This window comes from Acipenser ruthenus, chromosome 2 (assembly GCF_902713425.1).
Source record: "Acipenser ruthenus chromosome 2, fAciRut3.2 maternal haplotype, whole genome shotgun sequence".
NCBI classification, from domain to species: domain Eukaryota; kingdom Metazoa; phylum Chordata; class Actinopteri; order Acipenseriformes; family Acipenseridae; genus Acipenser; species Acipenser ruthenus.
In genome coordinates this window covers 111,781,912-111,803,327 of record NC_081190.1, presented here as the reverse complement: position 1 = coordinate 111,803,327, position 21,416 = coordinate 111,781,912, and the positions used below count along the sequence as shown (strand labels likewise).

The 21,416-nt window shown below is 37.9% G+C and overlaps 2 protein-coding genes across 5 annotated transcripts in view; one reads left to right on the top strand and one right to left on the bottom strand.

Moving 5' to 3' along the window:
• Positions 1-252: 252 nt before the first annotated feature.
• LOC117962963 (uncharacterized) lies at positions 253-19,301 on the bottom strand. 3 transcript variants are annotated; one of them, XM_059006469.1, is made up of 9 exons: positions 19,199-19,301; positions 6,991-7,263; positions 4,693-4,965; positions 3,749-3,868; positions 3,064-3,153; positions 2,652-2,711; positions 2,057-2,125; positions 1,396-1,449; positions 253-953 (listed from the first exon to the last, which is right to left on the bottom strand). In XM_059006469.1, the coding sequence occupies exons 2-9, from the start codon at positions 7,181-7,183 to the stop codon at positions 943-945; spliced, it is 870 nt and encodes a 289-aa protein (XP_058862452.1). In that variant the 5' UTR covers positions 7,184-7,263; positions 19,199-19,301; the 3' UTR covers positions 253-942. The 3 variants fall into 3 exon arrangements, with proteins under 3 accessions (XP_058862452.1, XP_034767071.2, XP_034767073.2); XM_034911180.2 differs by lacking the exon at positions 19,199-19,301 and adding an exon at positions 14,602-14,729; XM_034911182.2 differs by lacking the exons at positions 2,652-2,711; positions 19,199-19,301 and adding an exon at positions 14,602-14,729.
• LOC117409262 (kelch-like protein 5) overlaps positions 18,163-21,416 on the top strand; it is a 125,282-nt gene continuing 122,028 nt past the window's right edge. The window contains exon 1 of one of the 2 annotated variants that reach the window (XM_059006467.1): positions 18,163-18,468. The gene's annotated coding sequence lies outside the window, so the exon portion shown is untranslated. Of the gene's footprint in view, positions 18,576-21,416 lie in introns of both variants that reach the window. The other variant, XM_034015019.3, reaches the window with a different exon arrangement.

Genomic DNA, 21,416 nt, shown 5'->3' with positions numbered 1-21,416 from the left:
TTTTTAATGTATTAAGTCAGAGATTGTACATTTGTGCAAATGTGTCTTTACTTAAATTGCCATGGGACCAACACCCATCGTTATTTTTTGTGTCAAGCCTCAACTCATCTGTTCAGGATCATTTCGTGTTCCCCACCTTTCTCTTTCAAAAAAGATGTATTCAATTAGCAACTGGATTTCTAAACAGTTTACAACCAGAAACTCTTAACATTAAATTGTGTGTTTGTATGAAAACAGAAAGAACTACAAGCATGAAAGATGTATCTTTAATGTTGAAAGTTTAGACAGGTACAGTGAACACATCATTCACTCATGTCAAAAGCCCCAGTCCTTATATACATAACACTGATTCACAATGTCTATCATATACATGCAGTCTGCATAAAAAAATAGCTATCTTTACACCGTTAAAAAATAACGATGCAAGTCTGTCATTTACACTTGTATACTGTATAAGCAGCCTGCTCATTCCACAAACTCCTAATAACAACTGTTAAAACTACAGATAAAGCATGCTAAAGTATCCTATTCACACTGTATTCAATTTTAAAGTAGCAATTTCAAATTCAAATATATTTATAAGAATCTGTAGCTTCATGTATTGAGAGGTCAGATGCATTGGTTCCATACCATACACAGTACAGTATATAATCTCACGATGGATATAGATGTCATAAATACATACTTTAATAACAATATCTTAAATAACATTAAAAAGTTCTAGATTTGCAGGTATTTATTCCAGACACCAACCATATGACAATATTCATACCCTCTCTTTTAAATAAAGTATAACTGTGTATATGAAGCACTGTACAAAGTTACAAGTAAATCAACAAATAATAATGCATAATACATATACTGTTACTTCCTGGAACCCTTGTTTTTCAAGGTGTTCTTTTAGCCAGAATGAAGATGTGCTCTATTCAGAAGCTTGTTGGGTTACTTCGAAGCTGATGAAAAAAAAAAACATAATATTTCAGCCAAATTAATTTGCAGTAATACGTAAGGAAAGAATAAGATTCTCATAATAAACAGCTTGTCTGACTTTTCAACATCCCGTTTTTTCAAAAACTGGTTGCATCAACCCGTAGACACTCATAAATACCTCCTTTTAAACAGTGACTGTAAATTGCATTTTCTTAGAGGTATTCAAGTCTTAACTGTGATCAGTTTTGTGATGCATGCTTTCATGTGAACCCATTCTCTAAAAATGTTTTCTTTCACTGTGTTAAAAAAACATCTAGGCTGCAAGTTCCATTTGGAGTATGTGGTATAAAATGATCAAATACAGTAGATATTGTGAACAAAAAAACCATGGCTGTAATGCATTCTAAACAAGACCTACACACTTCCTTATCTAATTTAAACTAACAGTTACTAATAATGTCTTACCTTGACACGTCATTTCAGGAATTGTTGGGAGCCTGCGTTGTTCAAAACATGGTTCTATATTATGAGGGAAAAGAGAACTAGGTTTTGAAAACTGTCACATCAGTTACACCCAAGTAATACAAAATTATCTTTATGGAACATAAAATAAGAGCTGTCAACAGAAACGGCATAAGGTAATTACCTGTACAACCTCTGTGAGTGTGTCACCTCTTACACAAAAATTGACAAAATACTATTGGGTGCCATTGTAATAACAGCTTATCCAGTAAAAACATACTGTAGCCAAGAATCTAAATGTCACAGAATTTTCTAATGTTGAATTCAGATAAAACAGAGGTTATGCTAGTGGGCTCACAGAGCCAACTAAAAGGAAATGTGAGTCTAATATGGGGCATGTGGACACTAAAAATAATTCGAACCAGTAAAAAAACAAATCAAGAAATAAATCTCATTGTATTATAGATTGCAATTTTTTTTTTTTACCAGAGCTAGATGGGAATACCCCATGTATATTCAAGATATCAAACTGAAATCAAACCAAACTACCAGGAATGTGAGGAGAGGCAGTGTGGATCTTGGGGAGCACAAGAGCCAAGCTGACAGAATGAAGCTGAACGCAGAATGCCTTCAGAACCAGCACATGGAGAGGGTTCTAGCTTACCATTTATTACAGGGTGTTTAAGGTTGGTATATATCGTTTTCTGCTGGGTTGTACAATCAGAGCCCCGCCCTGGAAACAAGAATCAGAAAAACTGATTATACAAGCTGTTAAAACCAGACTATTAAAAGCCCTGAATAAAATGTGGCTGTTTTCCTTTGCTTTACAGCTCCAAGGGACAAATGGGGCGCTGTTCATTCCAAAGTATCATTAAAAAAATAAAAACAACTGTTACGAAACTAGAATAAACCATGTAAGCATACCTTTGGGTTAAATCCTTGAGTCGAGTGCAATATGATTTACTATCTATTGATTGAATATTTTCAGATCAACTGAAAATGTACTGTTATGACTGCATATGACCTACCAAGTGAATCATCTAGATATTAGATATAACTGCACTTTCATGAAGTACTGTTTTTATTCAAGAATACTAGAACTCCCTTGTTTTTTGAATTGTACTATTTTGAGGGGCATCTGGAACCCTGGGGAACACAAAAATTGTGATATTAAAAGTTCAACTTCAGAACTATCTGATTCAAATCATGTATAACTCGCCTCTTTATACTTTTAGCTATTTACTGATACAGTATTTTACCTGACTCAAGTTGAATTGTGCTATATGTAGCAGAAAGATTTTGGTATATACCAGAGTGTTCTAAACAAGACAAAAAAGAATGAATAAGTTACCATAAAGATAAGGTTCATACATACATATATACATACAATTCATACCAAAAGGCATGGCATGTGTACCCCTTGCCATTAGCAAATTTGTGAAATGCAATAGGTGGGAAAGAGCAGGAAGTGCCTGATCAAGTCCCAAAGCTTAATTATACCAATTAAACCTGGAACAAGGTTACAAAATACCACCCCGACCAGTCATCTTTAATCAAGGTTCACGCTGCGCAACAAGATCATACAGTTCATGTTTAAAGTCTTTTAATCCACAATGCCCCCAGTACACAGAGCTCAACATAATTTATTGAAAATTAATTTGTGTATCTTACCAGGCATCACATTTGCATACAATGGATATTGAAAGCTCTTATAAACAGCAAAATTTGTTTGTGAAGTGTTGTTTCTTCCACGCTTACAAACTACAAAAAAAAAAAAAAAAGGGTACCATTATAACAGTCAACAGATCAGGTTTGCTGGCATTTCTATTAGATGAGGAATATTCTGTTCTTCTAGTAGATCCTAAACCTAGATCTGCCACTTCACTTAATTGATTGGCTTCAGACGCTCTGCCATTGGTCAGACCAACATCACAGTATATTACAGCACTGTGATTATAATGTATCTTTAGGGGCATTCATCTCGCATGACTGCAAATACACAATTAGAGCTACACTATAAGCATCATGAAAACGCAATCCCCTGCTATTTACATCCACCGCATGTACATGTTGAAATGTAACATTTGCTTACAGATAGACAGACAAACACATGCCTCAATATACTGCCATATTATATTACTTGTGCTGAAAGCCCTTAAGCTTCATTACAATTGAACAAGCAGTTGTCTAGCAAGACTATTAAGAGTGATATTCATGCATACATACATATTCTGAGGGGACTGATACTTTGATATTTAAAACTCAAACTCACAGTACACACACCACAGGTGATGTTTCATTTTATTACATTAAAATGTTATTACATTTACACATACACACACACAAAAATACTTACCATTGCATCTTTGGTTTTTCAATAGCAGCATGAATAAAACAGCTGTAATTATCATCAGGATCACAATTAGGATCAAAGTTAACCATATGACTCGAAGCTGAGAACCGGAACATGACCCATCTGTCAGAAATATAAAGTTATGTTTGTAAATTACAGTAACCAGCATTAGAAGCCCAGTAGGGTGTTGACCTGGACTCACCTCTTCCTCCGCCAGCTCAGAATGAAGGAGTGCTGCATATTTTGCCAAGCACTAATGAACAAAAGGTTTTCTGGCACCATGGTCAAGCAAATACATATTCTATAAAAGACCTCTTAAAATAGGAGGCTGTGTGGTCCAGTGGCTAAAGAAAAGGGCTTGTAACCAGGAGGTCCCCGGTTCAAATCCCACCTCAGCCACTGACTCATTGTGTGACCCTGAGCAAGTCACTTAACCTCCTTCACACACCCTAGTCTCTGTAAGTCGCCTTGGATAAAGGCGTCTGCTAAATAAACAAATAATAATAACAATAATAATAATTATAATAATAATAACAGACATTGCTGGTGATTGCAGACTTTAAAAAAAACAAACATTTATAACTGGTGAGCAATTTTTCAATGGGCTCATCTAGTTGATACTTCCCATAATAACTAGCCAGTTATTATGAGAAACATTAACTAACACCAACAACAGAGCGCGACCACAGCGCAAACTACTATAATAACTCACTGACATAGACCAACTAGCAACAAGCAACCCAGAACCTTAGAACTCTGGCAGGAAAAAAAAACTGCTCACCAGAGAGTATAAAAAATACTGCATGGGGTAGTGAGTGGTAAATGAGAATTGCATGCCACCCCTCAGGATTTCTGTTGTATCTCACCCCTCAGGTGGGCATTACATTCTCATATCACACACTGCCCCATGCGTTATTCTCCATATAATACACGTTACAGTACAGTACCTTCAGGATCAGTTGTCCACTGAATGGTCAAATTCATGTCACTGGCTTTCACGTCTAAATGTGCTCTTTCGCTATAGGTGCTAATAAGGCTGATGTTGTAGCTATAGTTTGCAGTGGAAGGCTCTGACATATTAGTTGCATGTGTTTCCATCACGAAAAAGAAAGTCTTCTGTCCATTTCCAGAGCTGTGATGTAAACCAACGTTCAGATACTGTGAGATGAGCACGTTCTGCACTGTCCCTGTTACCTCCAAAGATGTCTTCACTTCTGACCCTGAAAATATGAAGTACAAACAAAGTTTCACCAATTAAATATTTTTTATAAACGTTCTACCAAAGTAACTGTTTCCATGGCATGATTTGTGGTGCTGGGGAGTTTTTCTTTTTCATGCCACTTCCTGTCACACCTAGTCTTCATGCTTTACTCAGCTTGTGGCTTTGAATAGCAAATAGTACACATCAAACCCCTTTCACAGGCTGCTGAAAAACTCCATAACCATTACCCTGTACAGATTAACCCATCACACCAGTGTATGCCAGTATAGGCCAAGGCTACCAAAGTATACCTGCCTGTAATCCATAAAGGGTGGTGTACAAGTAATCTTTAATTGACAGTTACAGTATGTCAAACTGCTAATTAGTGTTTTTATGTGTTCTTACAGCTACCAAGCTTTGCATAAAATGCTACATTCAAAAAACAAGGTTAGATTATCAAAGCTTTTTACTGAATCACCACTGGCACAGTTGTTATCCCTTCTTAAAAAGTTAGAGATCTCCAGATAAACATTGTCAGATTGTAAAGGTTCTCAAGCTGTAGCAGTTTTATGTCACTATATAAATGCTTGAGGATGATATATTTTTTTCTGTAGATTGTAGTACACATTGTTTTTTTGCCTTTAAATGATTTAGGCATGTCCCCAGCCACTTCTGTCCCCATCCTAAGATTCTAACGAGGCTCTCTAAGATTGAGTACAGTGGTACACATGTTATTACCATGTCTATTTTGAAAAATAAGGTTACAGTCAACCGCACTGGTGAAACAGCACGTATTTAGCATTTTATCAAGAAAAGACTGTTTCCTAGCAACACAGCAATTTATTTGTTTTCTGACTATCAAGGACTGTGTGTTGAATTTCCACAATTCAATATCTTATTTGGAAATTATGTTGTTTAATACCTTCTTGTGTGGTAAACTGGGATTTGTGACAGAATTGATTGAAGTTTCCTGTGTTAATTCTCATACTACTTTAACAACGTGAGGTACAGTATGGGTTTCAGCACTAGAGAATAGAATGCTTCCATTGAGTCACAGTCTGACCCGCTGTTCCCAAGGTCCAGCTTTCTTAATCCCAGCCAATTGAAGCAGATCTCATGGAAAAGTTGGTCACGATGACCTAGCTTGTGATACCCTCTAATACAAATTATGATACTTGTGTGTCCTTCAATCTTTTGTGTTGATTACTTGGCTGTTTAAAATCTGTTACTTGTCGGGACATGTGATAAAGAATGTTTTTATGTGTTTATGTGGTGGATTTAGGTGCATTGGCTGAAGTTGCTGCCTTCTGATTGGTTGGGCTATTCTTCTATTCTATTACTCTGACATGCAGATTAGTTTCTAGTCCTCTGGGCATTCCTTTGATTGAGGGCACAAAATGATGTACTAGCTGGCATTTTACGTTCCTTCATTAGCTTTGTGACCCCAGTGAATGTGACTCAAATTAGAAGTTCTGACATGTTCAAAATAGAAATCTGAAGTTATATTGTCAAGTATTGGTACACAATGATCATTGCAAGGCCAATATGACCATGTTTCTACTAATTTGAAATTTCCATATTGTAAAACAATATTATACATTATTTCAGTCCATGTTCCTCTGTTGCATTTTTACTGCCTGTCATATATTATGAAATCTTGTTTTTTTATATATTTTTTCACCTTCTTCAGTGGGATCTCAAATTAATCAGCTCTGGCCCTTTAACTTATTTCATATAAAATGATGTAACGCAGGATATCTTTCAAACCGTTACATATGAAGGACCCATCCTCTATTTCAGCAGCTCTTTAAAATAATACGGCACATGGATTACAATACAAAAATTCATAGGATAGGAGTAAGATCTGTTTTGTAGTTTTCTTGTAATTAATTTCTGAAGATACATTTTAAAAACGGCTACAGATTCATAATGAATTAATGTGGAACGCCACAGAAATAACAGCGATTACACTGGAATTCATAAGAATTTGCGCCATTCATTTAAAGTGTAACGCTGCAGGATAATAAAGTAATTTTCAATTTACCCGATGACGAGATCTTCTGGTAGACTTCATCCACGTCACTATCAGATCCACACACAAACCAGCCCGAGGTGCTCTCTGTTCTGTTCTCTGCATCTTCACAGAACTTTTTCCCAGCATCGCTGCTGTATATTGAATCATTTGTGAAGAGTTTTAAAAAGGCACTTTCTTCTTGTAAGAACCAAGGCAGGGACATGTTTAATAAAGTGATCTGTTGTGAATCATGATGGGGTGAGCATATGTCAGTGCAATACAATAGCACTTTGTGAGTGTTCCCTTTAAGAAAAAAAAAAAAAAAAAATTTACTGACAAGTCTTTAACAGTAATTAATCCATAACAGTATATTTATGGCAATATCCTGTATGTTGTGCAATACCACCACTCCCTTATAAAAGTTTAAAAGCATAGTGAAAGCATAGGCAAGCATTGTAAAGAATAACACGGTATGGTAAAGCATATTAATAAACATGGCAAACCAGGGTAAACTATGGTAAATGCAACGTATAACCATGGGCAACTTTCATATGGGCTAAAACAAGGTAGCAAAAACAAAAGGAGGCAAATCAAACCTTTAAGAAACAATAAGATGATAAGAAAATAATAAGAACTCATGCTTGCTATTTACAAACCTTGAAACACAGTTTTGTAAACACAGATATTTAGCAGTTTGCTTTGCTAATTTAGGATAACTTTTTTAGTGACATTTTAATTGTGAAGTACAATTTACATTAAAATTTACCCTTGTCTGGCAGATATTAGTGCATGAATTCAAGGGTCTATACAGTGAAGTACAAAAGGCTTGGAATGTTCTAAGCATTGTTTTGTGTCTGGACCAGTGTTATAGCGCACCCTGGTATCTTCGTTACAGTAAAATAATGCATTTTTCACACTGGCACATGGGCCACTATATAAATAACGTGTTATTGTAAAAAGGGATGTGTAGCATTTGTATTTTATAATATTAATAGCTTTTTGGAGTTTTGGGTGATTTTTTTTTCTAATGATCTAAAATCCCCCAGATACCTGAACACCTGCACTTTCAATGAGGTCATCATCAGTGGAGAGGGTGTTTGATACAGTGGAATCTATTACAGTACACAGGGGCTTTTGTAAGAGAGCTGAACAAAGGTATGAGCAGCTGCCATGGGTAAGATTTCAGTGCACAATCATGCGCTAGATATGCTATCCTGTAACAGTGGAGTAACATGCCTCAATAGAATGCAATTCTTTATAAAAATACACTTTACATTTAATGCAAGCAAACTAGTAATTTAGTTCAAATATGCATAACTTTGGTTAAAATGTGGTGCAACAGATACAAACTAAAAAGGCACTTTTATAGGTCAACCCAAATGTTGTTCTTTCATTTCCTTATTTTTGATGCAAATATGTTTTTATGATTTATGCAGATACATTTTGGCTATTTTGCATACAAATGTAATGACAACGTAACAACCTTATCTTATTATTCAGACCTGTGGGCCTCTGTTGTGTTTTGATTGTGTGGTGTTTTCCACACGTGCTCCAGGTCACATACTGCTATTCCGATTGTAGCTAAGCTTTGGAGCAAGACTGCCCTACAGCAAACTTCACGATTAGGTATTAAGCCACAGCAGTTCAAATAATAGCTGTGTCCTGATAAGAAACATACTGCATTTCCATTATAAGAACAACCAGCAAAAAGCAGAACCGCCATAAATGCTATAAAGATAACGTTGCTAACCCTGATCAGTGGTAAGAAAAAATGTAATATTAGAACCTTGGTTTTGACTCCTTGTTTTTTTTTTTTAAATGGTAGTGCACAGAGGTGAATCCTCTCATTTATAGAGATGTTCTGTTTACAGTGGCAGCTTCATGTTTTACAAAACTGTTCTAATCAGCAGTTCACCTCGAACGCAGACCCTGTGTTGTGTACATTTTTGGCTTTGGCCACCAGTGCTCATGACGAGGGGAAGCCTGTGGCGACATTAACGCAGCTCAATCCAGCATATGTGTGCAGCACTGCCAGGATATCATTGAAGGGGTGGCTCATGTGAGGAGAGGAAAACGGAACATAGTTTCAATTCAAAAGAGCTGTACAGTACATTATGCTTATTCAGACTTCCTGTATTCTCACTGAATGAATATGTGTGGCTTGAAGATACTAGATACAAGAAAGGAAAGAAAACTCTTCAGTGTAAAGTCATTTTTTAAAATGTTCTAATTAACGAAGAGCCTGCATTTCTCCATACATTTATGCATCAATAATTGCTGACTTGCTCTGTTCATAGGCTAAGATTCCACAGGTTGCAAATGCCAACGTGGCTGTGTGAAATGTATTTCATACCCTGAGACCCATCGATTGCTCCCTTGCAACAGTGATTGCTGCCACTAGCAGGGAAAAAAGTATTACCACACAGAACTAAGAAAACATTGTCTTACTCCATGAGGATCATCCTGCTTTCTCAGATCTGACAAGATCAGGGAAGTACACTTAAAAAAAAACAAAAAAAAGTGGGACCTGTTTATAGATATACGTTATTCTACAACTGAACTCTAACATTGTAGCACATTTTGTTTGTGTTGCAAATATGCAGCATTTAGACACAAGACAGTAATAAGGATCATCATGCCTAACACTACAGTCATGGCATTTACTGTCAGGGGCTTTGATAGCCATGCAATTACACTTGTGTCATCTTAGCTGAAGTATGTCCCACGATTATTAGCTGGTAGAATAAATTCACGGGTGGCACAGATTGTCTAGACTTGTTCAATGCCAAGTACAAGTAGCAAATTATGTTTAAGTACATCTTTTGATACTATTATTATGTCTACTATTTATTTATTTGTCAGACGTTTTATCCAAGGTGACTTACAGGTGTTACATTATTATTCTCTGTGTTCTAAGACAACCACCCAAGAGCAGTGCACACGTCTGCATTCGGGTTCATTTTCATCGATTGTCATTCTGTCGGTTGGTTTGTGGTGTGTTCATATGTGACGACAGATGTTGCAATTTCAATTAATCCCTCAAGCCTGCTGTTGCACATATGCTACATTTCCAAAACAAAAGGTACAAACATGCTTTTTGGAAATATGCTTGGGTCTCACAGGGTTAATAAAACTAAAAAGTGACTTGAATACCTTGCAATCTGTGGGCACGGGTAAAGGTTATTCTGCTATCCAGAACTGCATAGACCTGATCTAAAATGTTTGGTCCATGTCCTCACCTGTAGCTCATGACTTGGTGTGACGGGGTACTCCTCGCCCCTATGCATATTGTGATTTGTATTTTGTTTTGTTGTGTTTGTATTATGCATTATGTTTGGCAGGACGAGCCTTTTGTTTTTAAAAATACCTCATGAGAATGCATGACTGTCAGCTACTAAATATTGTGTTCAGTTCTGGTCACCTCGTTACAAAAAGGATATTGCTGCTCTAGAAAGAGTGCAAAGAAGAGCAACCAGAATTATCCCGGGTTTAAAAGGCATGTCGTATGCAGACAGGCTAAAAGAATTGAATCTATTCAGTCTTGAACATAGAAGACTATGCGGCGATCTGATTCAAACATTCAAAATCGTAAAATGGTGTCAGCTTCAACAACATTACTGGGGAGTTGGTTCCAGGGGTGCCCAATCCTGGCCCTGGAGGGCCGATGCCCTCCTGGTTTTTGTTCAAACTGTACACTAAATTGATTAATTGGACCACTTAAGCTTCTAATAATGGAGATTACATAAAGGGGCATTCAGAACAGAAAATAGGAGGCACTTTTTTACAAAGAGAATTGTGAGGGTCTGGAACCAACTCCCCAGTAATGTTGTTGAAGCTGACACCCTGGGATCCTTCAAGAAGTTGCTTGATGAGATTCTGGGATCAATAAGCTACTAACAACCAAACGAGCAAGATGGGCTGAATGCCCTCCTCTCGCTTGTAAACTTTCTTATGTTCTTCTTATGTTCTTATTTTTTAATTAGCTGGCAGTCAAGCAGTTTTATTAAACCTGTGCAAAATGTGACCATGGGGTTAACAAGATAATTGATAGCTAGTTAATCCCTCAGTCACCACTATAAGAACCTGCAGCTTAGGCTGCACAGGGCGGAGTGTTCAGTGAATGGAGAACGAGAGTAAGAGGAGGTAAAATAATAATAATAATAATAATAATAATAATAATAATAATAATAATAATAATATTTAAAAGAAACAATTGCTACGCGTGCTGGTTTAAAACCATCCTTGTCACATATGGTGTCCTGCGCGGGATAAACTACCACCTCCACGAGTCAGTCCAGGGAGTACTGCGGGCGTTTTTTTAATTTAAAATGAAAAAAAATAAAAAATAAAGTTTTTTTTTGTGAAGGAAAAGAAGAGTGGATTTTTTGGGGAAAACCCCCACGGATTATAAAATGGGAAGAAGTGGCTGGAGGAAACAGCAGCAGCAGCAACAACAACAGCAGCAGCAGCAGCAGGAGCGCGGGGCCGGTCGCAGGTCCCGCCATGTCTCTGCTACGCCGGACGTCTGCCTCGCCTGATTGGATGAAAAAGGGTGGTGCTTCCTGCCAGGCACCTTCCCCTCAGCCAGAACAATGCATGGCAGGAGAGGGAGGAGCCTGAGCGTCCGGCATCAGTGGGAGATGACGCGCTGGCTCCAAGGCGGATGAGTCAACTCTCCTCTGAGGGAATCTGTGACTGGCTGGCGTATTCCTGAGAGGAATATCGAGGAGGCCCTCCCCAATGTGATCAACCTCCTGCGGGCCTGAGATGGGTAGCCATGGGAGGCCTGGGAATGGCAGCGCTGCCCAGCATCCATCCGAGATATCGCAGTCATGGTGCTGGACTACCTAAGAGCGTACATGAGAGGGGCCGAGCCCGCATCGCCTGGGGAGACCAGTTCGTCATCGCCTGGGCAGGCCTGCTCGCCATCGCCTGGGAAGGCCTGCACGTCATCGCCTGGGGAGACCAGTTCGTCATCGCCTGGGGATGCCTGCTCACCATCGCCTGGGAAGGCCTGCACGTCATCGCCTGGGGATGTCTGCTCGCCATCGCCTGGGGAGGCCTGCTCTCCATCGCCTGGGGATGCCGGTTCGCCATTGCCTGAGGTTGCCCACTCTGAATCACCTGGGGTTGCCCGCTCAGCATCGCAAACTGTTAAATTGGGGTCCTTTTGTGATCACATTCAATTTTAGAGCACACAACCTAGCACCTCCAGCTTTGAAGCATAATCTCACAACCTTTTTTACAGTGACATTAAATTCAACAGAATCCCCAAGGAAGAACTGAACTACGTGCCATTCACTGTGTATAGAATACTCTCCCTCCAGCATATAGCATAGCAGGACTCAATTACCTGCTGAAAAAGAAGCCAGCCAGACTTTCATAAAATGTGTTGAAAACAGAAGTTCAACTACTTAGCTGCCTGTAGTTCACCAAGTGGTTCTTTATAATGAATGTGATTTATGGGCGCTATGAATACATACTTTTAACAAAATAATCCATTATTAATGACAATTTAATCATATTACATCACATATTCCAGCAGGTCCATAATATGTATTGTGATACATATCATATTGTGACATTTCATTACACCGCTTTTTACATTTAGTAGCATGTGTTGCAAATAGTTCATTTACTGTCTTTGCCTGTGCTATTCTAATTCTGTGCTTGCTACCATAAGATGCCATAAGATCTGAGGAAAGCAACTGGGAGGAGATTGATAGCACGCTGTTTCTTGTTCTGCAAGCATTTGGAATGTGTCTTTGTGACTGGATGTCTCAAGATGTGGCCCTAGCTTTATGACTATGACTCCAATCTGTGCAATAATATCACAGCTGATCGGCTCAGCTCTCACTCACCTACTATTGTAATGCAAACCAAATGACAATTTGACATCTCAGCTGCAACAGTGCTGTGCTGTCACTGTGAATGTATTCTGAAAGAATCACAGGAATCAAAACGTTTCCATCCTAGTTGACATTATAAAAGAGTTTTGTTTTTTTTTGTTTAAAATTACATTTTGTTGACTAGCATGACAACAAGCTCTGTCTGCAATATTAATAGACATGTTGCTGCTTGAAAAAGTTTGCAATCAGTTAATAATAAATATACTGACCCACCAAGTTTAATCAGAACTGGATGACTGTATTTATATTTTGTAAAAATACATGTATGACATATGGATGCATATATAGTAACGAGTAGCTTATTATCTTTATAAGACCTTCAATAATGGAATTTTACTATTAAAGGGTCACTGATATAAAGTATGACATTTTGGCTATTTTGCAACAAGATCATTTCAACATTGGCACATGGAAAATAACTTGAATATCTCAATATATTTTGTAATGTACTGTAATGGAATTAATTTATACAAAATGGCATACTTGTTAATCTGGTAACCATCATTCATAGCACTGCCAAAGTAGGTTCATCTCCTAGTGGGGGCAGTATTAAGCAAATATTTCAGACAACAACATCTAAAAAAAAAAAGGCATTAACCAATTGAATTTTTCTTTTTAAGAAATAGTTTAGCTTTTCTTTTTAATATATATATATATATATATATATATATATATATATATATATTACATTTTATATAGGTAGTTCTGCTTTTATTTATCCAGGAGCTGTCTAGTACAGCAAAATGTGAAAAATACGCCCTGGTAACTACTGTACACCACAAATATGTCTATAACTGATTTGCATCTACAAGTACTGCTGTTGTGCAACCTCTGAACTTAAGGTTAAAATCTGTGAAACAAAGATGCTTCTTTGCACAGAAACATCAGCACTAAGTGAAACCAGTAAACTGAAATATTTATGTTACAATGAGCTGGGATTAACATTTGCGTAAAACATAAGCAGTTTAGTGTTTGCAAAATACATTTACTGTGAGGGATCATTTCAGTTTGAGGTTTTATTTAAAGATCACTATTTGGCCACCATGGTATTGAATATTTGCATTTGAGTGTTTTCTGCATTTGCTTTTGTTTGTATGACATGTCCCTTGCAAATGGCCTATTGGACAGACTGTGAAAAAAAGTAACTGCCAACACACAGAGGAGGTGATTGAGGAAATATTGAACAGTCTATTGAGCAAAGAACAATCTGACAACGGGATCCAGCATTAAAGACTATAGTACTACTTGATGTGTGCTCTCCTGTGAAAGTAAAAGTGGTCTGATTCCATATCTTGAAAAACCATGACAATAGTCTAACCTTTATTCTGCACTGTCCACTGCCAGACCAGATTACTACTACTACTAATAATAATAATAATAATAATAATAATAATAATAATAATAATAATAGCCTGTAACCTCAAATCATAAGGTCAGTTTTAAATTCAGAAACATGTTTAGTAAAGTGTAAGCAATGGTCCCACATTTACGGTTACAATAATGCAAAGAGTTTAGTTACTCAGACCTTATAAAAGATAATAATATTTATTTTTTTCTGCCAGGTAAATCATTTTGAAAGCTAAAAGATGTATAGGATTTCAGAGTCATTTACTTGAGTAATGTTGACTAATAACTGTTGCATCAGTCACAGGAAGGGCCCTTCATCACACTGTCACAAAACCTTCTGAGAGTTCCAACCAAGAAAGTCAATGAATAAATGTGCAGTACTCACCTTCAAATGTGTTAAAAAACTCTGGGAGACATATAATAAACACAATCAGTATGGAAGTCAACAGTTTCAGGAGAGCTGCTTTGGTCATGATTGTTGCACATGGAGCTGCGCTCTCGCTCACATGTTTATGGTAGTTTCTTCCTGTCTGTCCTTCTTATCTCTTTGATGTTGGTTTACGCGCAAAAAACTCTCTTACTCATTTCCTTTACGTGCCTCGGCCGTTAATTCTTTCTTAGTTTGGCACAGGAATTATTATGCAGTACCGTGGTATACTACCATACAGTACATAATTATATTATTACAAACATATTAGCACTGAAACTGTTGTGGAGTCTCTTGTTTTTATATAAATAAAAAGAAACTCAATCTGCAGAAATGTAAACACATCCACATTTGTTTGCTTTTCAGAGTCAACTTTGAGTACTGACACCCTCTATTCATTTCAATATTATTGCAAGAGTAGCTTGCAAAAAAAATAAAAAATGGAGTTGTATGCTCCAGGTTTATCTCCTGTTCTGAATCCAATCGAAATTGCTGGTCAAAACAAGACAAGTGGCAAAATATATCCCCAGACTTCTGCATATAGCTTGTACATTCAACGACAAGTTGTCTAGAAGTACTTTGGATCAATCTAAAGGAAGTACATTCTTAATAAACAGCTCCTCCTGCATTTTCATTCATCTTAATCCTTTAATTAACAGCCTGACTAGGATCAAAACTGGACGTGGCCCAAACTGTGAGAACAAGAGCTTCGTAACTGCTTAATTTACTATTAAATTTAGTTTTATGAAAGGAATGTGTCTTTATCTTTCTATAACTGCAATTGACGTCATAATGAACTTGTATTTTGTACTGTACAGGGATAGACATGGATTTTACACACATAAGCATTTGACTAATACAGCTGAACAACAATATAGAACTACAGCACCAATGTATTTCCTGTATCAATTAATCTTTATTTTATATAGCACCTTTCATAGTGGACTACCATCACAAAGCGCTTTACAAGGTAGTGAGGAACAATGCATAATACATTAAATACAGTGAAATACAGGGCATAGTACATTAAATACAAACAGTAAACAAATGCAAATACATTAAATACAGGGCTAGGATGTGAATTCTAAACATTGTGGATGCATGTGTCATACAGAATAATACAAATAAGATGGAGTGAAAAACCTGAAATAACAATTTAGACAACGGCTAATAACATACAGTATATCAGGCTTAAAGAGCATTGAAAGCAAGAGAGAACAAGTGGGTCTTGAGTTGATTTAATTTTACAGTTGAATACTCTCTCGTTATCACAGATCCTGTCTTTGAGTCAGGTCATTGAGCAACTGAATGAGCCACTTCAAAATGGTAGCAAATTGATACGAATTCCAGTGGAGTAGCTATTATTCCTATGGGTCTGACAGTCACCTGACTATTTTTTGAAGTTCATAACTAGAAAATCGATTACAAAATAACTACAAAACGTCACTTACGTTACTTCTATTGAAATCAAGTCCCGCAAGTTAACAGTTCCGGAATGCAATACAGCCACAGACAAAGCCGGTCCGCCTGCACCCGCCGCTACAGAGCCCCCCCTCCCAACCCCCCTCCAATTCTCCTTGTCCCCAAGGAGACAAACAAAGTCCTGGAAATGGCGAGGCGGACGTCTGTGGCATTGCGGCCGATGAAACACCCCAGTGGCACTCACCCCGGCAGGCTGCAGGCTGACAGAGCTTAAAACAGGCCATAGGCAAAGCAATAATATGTGATGTCTAGGCGATCTTCAAGCGCCTTGCTTACTCAGGTCCTCGGGTATCCACTGCAACATCAGGTGGCCGGCCAAACAGTAACTCAGCCAAGATCCTGGCTGAGTATCAACAAAGCAGGGGTGCAGCTGGTCGGATCCTGCATGGCAGTATGGCAGGCTAGCAGGACCAGGGGCAGCTGTACATCCCAGTCTTGCTGGTGGTTAGCGGTGACAATAGCCATCTGGGCGGAGAGGGGGCGGTTAAACCGCTCCACCAGCCCATCGCTCTGGGGGTGCAGCGGAGTGGTGCGAGTCTTATGTATCCCTGGTGTGGTTCATGTATCCCCAGGTGAAGGAACATCTCTGCAAAGACCTGGGACTCAAAGTTGCACCCCTGGTCTGAGTGGAGCTCCTGTGTTACTCCAAACCGGCAAAAAAAAACTTTGAGAAGCAGTCCATAGCTACCACAATGTAGTGGTTCCCCTGATCAGACCGTGGAAAGGGGATTAGGATATCGACCCAACCTGTCCCATGGGCTCCCCAGCTGGAAACTACTGCAGTGGGGCATGCCACCAGCCCGGAGGTCCCTTCCTTGCGATACACCCATCACAGCGCCTGCAGAAATCTTCCATGTCCCGATGGCTGCCGCCCCAGTAGAATGACTGTCGGAGCAGCTTCAGTGTTTTGGCAGCCCCAAAGTGTCCTATACCCGGCGTGCCTTGATAAGCGTGTAGTTTTGTTGATTCCCCTGGTTTGCCTACCGCAGGCAAATCGGGCCCTTCTGTAAGCAGTGGCCGGTGGCATGCTGAATGCAATTATGTGTGGCTTCGACCAATCAGCACCCACTGAAGTTTAACTAACAACAATGTAATATAGACTGCCTAATCCAACGCCAAGTCCCAGCACCCTGCCGCATGGTGCAAGCAATCAAGTCCTGCAAGTTAACAGCTCCGTAATGCAATACAGCCACAGACAAAGCCAGTCGCTACAACAAAGAAACAAAAGAAATGTGTAATTAGACTCTGTATTCCTAAAACAGTGCTCCCCATTTAGTTAGCAATACATAATGTTTTTCAATAAACTGTTTAAGTATAATATTTAGGGGCTGATATCTAAGTTTACTTTAATCATTTAGTGCACGGCTTAATGCTAGGAGTTGTACATTAAACTGAAGCATTTACACATTTAAACTTGACATGCCTAGTCAACCTTGCTGTTTGTTTTCTAGACTATTCTCACTTTGACTGCACTGAGGTCCATTTAAGGACATTCCTACATTTAAAAAAATATATATTTTCACATGAAACGTTTATTGATAAACCCACAAAAATGTTTTCTTGTTTTTTTTTCTATTTTCTGTTTATGCTATTGTTTTTAAAACAGAGCAAAATATCATATTATAAGCATGCATTGTTTTATTTATGTATGTATTCATTTTTAGTATCTGTATTTTATTTTTCTGTTGCCATTCACCATTGGTCTAACGCAGGGGTTCTCAAATTAGGTCCTGGGGACCCCCTGTGTCTGCTGGTTTTCATTCCAACTGAGCTCTCAATTACTTAACTAGACCCTTCATTTAACTAATTATTTGCTTAATTATACCTTTTTACTTGTTTTCAGCTCTTAAACAGTTGCAGTTCAATTTACTTTTCAAATGTTATAGCTAATTTGAAATCTGCAATGGTGCAAGAGCTGAAAACAATTAAAAAGGTCTAATTAAGCATATTATCAGTTAAATTAAGGGTCTAGTTAAGTAATTGAGAGCTCGGTTGGAATGAAAACCAGCAGCCACAGGGGGTCCCCAGGACCTAGTTTGTGAAGCTCTGGTCTAATGGTCAACATTAAGTGGATGACAACACGTGTTCATTAAACCACTTTTGGCTCCTGATTAATCACCCCAAAACAACACCCTGCATAAAACACTATATTGAACAATACTGTATGGCTATGAGTTAGTGTGACTGTCTCCAGCAGTACCTCATGTTTCTGGGCAGTCAGGTGCTTTTGTTTTTATTTTCTAAACATTCTCGTATGCCCTCGTCTGACGACTGCAGCTGGTAGCTTTTTTTTAAGTGCTGCTTGAATTGAATACATTATTCCTGTTGCCTTACAAGAGACAGGTACGGTACTGTACTAGTTAACGCGCTGAACAAGTACTTGTCTGCCAAATCAAGATAGTACATGAATACTGTCATTCATTAAACTCACCCATCGCCTGTCTGGGAAGGTAAGGAGGTCGTTTAATCCTATTATCATATTTCAACAAGGTATCCTATTGACGTTAAGAGTTTAAAACCATGGATGGGAACAGCGTCCTGAGCTTTGCGTGGCGGCAGGAAGGAGAGGAAAGTAGCAGGTCTCAGATAGGGCCTTAAGTAGCGAAAAAACTTACTGTAGTTTGACTATATTACCGACATTACAAAGGATGCTTTTAAGGGTTGTTGCGTATTTCAGACGAAGATGGAACTAGAGTAAAAAGCTTTGTTTAAAAACTTTAGCTTTTCTTTTCTGTTTTTCTTCTAGTATTTTGATGTGATAAACAAAGATGCTGATGATAGTTATATAAATACAAATAAAAAGCTTTGATGTATATTTAATTTAAATGTGTACGTGCTAGTCTTGTGAATAATTTCAAAACAGAACAAAACTGCGTCAGAATACGGAGTTCTTGTTTTCTTTCATTTGTCGTCCCAAAAACAAGGAGCACAGAAAGATGTCAACAGCATCTTTCTCGTAATATCGAAACAACTCTTGTAATATTGTTGGAGCAGTATGCAGTAATGTTTCAAAATGTAATAATACATAAGTGTAGTTGTTAGTATACGAACAGAAAAAGGATACAAATCGTACCTTATTTTTCACTGCAATACTGTATGGTTTGATTCTGGGCATGTAGAATCGTTGGTCAGTACTCGATGAGGTTTCCCAGTCGACTGTAAAACTTTTAAGTCAATTGAATGTAAATGTTAGCGAATACACAGTAGGGATACACTGGTTTTATATATATATAAACAAATAAAGCCATTGAAGTAGGTGTCCAAGACATACTAGTTTGCAGGTGCTAAAAATAATACTAATTAGCTACAAATAAATGCTGGCATCTCTGCAACAATGTTATGCGGATTGCAAGCAATTTCTTATGTTGACCATGTATATTCTGCAGTCGTTTCCACACACCAGTCTTATAAGTCACTATATTAAAGTTACTGTACCAAGGAGTTGGGTCTGGCATGCCTCATTTGGATTAATCTTCAGAATACAACATACTTTTATTAATTATCCAAACGTGTAAATGTTCACTTTCACCCTTTTCTGCTTAAAAGATCAATTATTAGCTTAATTTCCTCCCCTTTTGATCTGATTCCCTGGGTCTAAACAAACAGTAAGTAATGCTGTTTAATTCTGCCCAGCAGACTGGATGTGTCTCATGTCACTTGCTAGTGCTGTAGGCAGTTACACACAGATGCATATTCATAGATCTGTGTACATTAAGGTCTTCTAGGTTAGATTTTGAGCTTGCTAATGCTATCCCAGTTGCATATTACACACACAAAGTGCAGAAACATCGCACAGTATGTTCATTGTAGAAATAGTGCCGATTCAGCAGTGGAGCAGGTATGAGAAGTAAGGTTAATTAAATCGATTGTGTAAAAAACTTAGTGTGAATTGTGTAAAAAATGAAAGCCTGCATTTTTTTTTTTATAAAAGTGCTATTTCCTGCTAATAGTCAATCCAACATTTGGCACTTCATGCTTAACCAAAGTATTACGAAAAGTGCCATTGCTGTTCAGTGGGATTTTATTGAGAAAGAGTTGTGTTAACCCATGATGGAAGATGTATAGCCATTTTCCTGCAATGCAAAGGCTGTCAATACAGCTGTCTAATACAATAACCTTCAGCTGTTTTACCACATAAGACAGTAAATGGTTTCAGCCCCCTTTGTTCAAATTTGCATTTGGAGTCTTATCTAATGTCACAGACTTGGAGGCGCACAGAATATAAGGGAAATAGTGACCGTTTACAGTAAGATACACTTTTTTTTGTTTGTTTTTTATTTATCTAGAGAACCCCATATCAAATCCTGATGAAACTTGCTAAGGGTAAGGTGACCAGATTTCTAAGTCCTTAAACTGGGACAGTAGTGTGGAGTAGTGGTTAGGGCTCTGGACTCTAGACCAGAGGGTCGTGGGTTCAATCCCAGATGGAGGACCCTGCTGCTGTACCCTTGAGCAAGGTACTTTACCTAGATTGCTTCAGTAAAAACCCAACTGTATAAATGGGTAATTGTATGTAAAAATAATGTGATATCTTGTAACAATTGTAAGTCGCCCTGGGTAGGGGCGTCTGCTAAGAAATAAATAATAATAATAATTGTAAATAACTTCCAAGCTATGGGGAAGCTCTAGGGTTTGTATTTTCACTTTGGCAATGTTTGATCTAATATCATATTGAAAGTGAATGCAGAGACTCGTGGTGATATTCAGAGTGGAGTCATTACATTACACAGTAGCAATTCAATGTGTTTTAAATGTGTTAATTGCATGATGAAATTTCCTGCCTATTCCATTTTTCGATGCCAGTCAGTGATCATGGGACAGTTTCTTCTGACAATCTAAATTAGATAACTATGCGTTTTATTTCTTTGCTGATCTTGGCTGGAGTTTGTTTTTGAGTCAGCAGTATAGGCTGAGACATGGATCAAGCTGTAATAAGATTAAATCGTATTCCATTTCTGATCAAATGAAATGTTGACACTTCTTTAATTATGAAAGGAAGACTATTTAATCTTCCTTCATATAAGCATCAGCCTATGTAAAATGTGCAGATACGTTTTCAGATTGTCATTGATTGGTACTGAAAACTGCATATACAAGGCAGGAAATGTCATCATACAATTAACACGTCTTTAACAGGGTCTTTTCTGTTTTAAGTGATACTTGTCGGTTTAAAACATGTTCAAGGACATTTGGAAATAAAACTATGTGGAGAAACTTAAAGGGATCGACCCCACCACAACAGCACCCCAGTAATTCGAGCATTGACATTTACCTCTTCTGCTGAAGGAAAA

Bases quoted from the DNA above. Each gene is read 5' to 3' on its own strand.
- LOC117962963 (XM_034911180.2), bottom strand. From the start codon at position 14,689: ATGACCAAAGCAGCTCTCCTGAAACTGTTGACTTCCATACTGATTGTG. The intron at 3,869-4,692 runs GTACTGTACTGT...TATTTCTGACAG, and splicing joins GTGGACAACTGATCCTGAAG to ATGGGTCATGTTCCGGTTCT. The intron at 2,712-3,063 runs GTAAGATACACA...TGTCTTGTTTAG, and splicing joins GTATGCAAATGTGATGCCTG to AACACTCTGGTATATACCAA.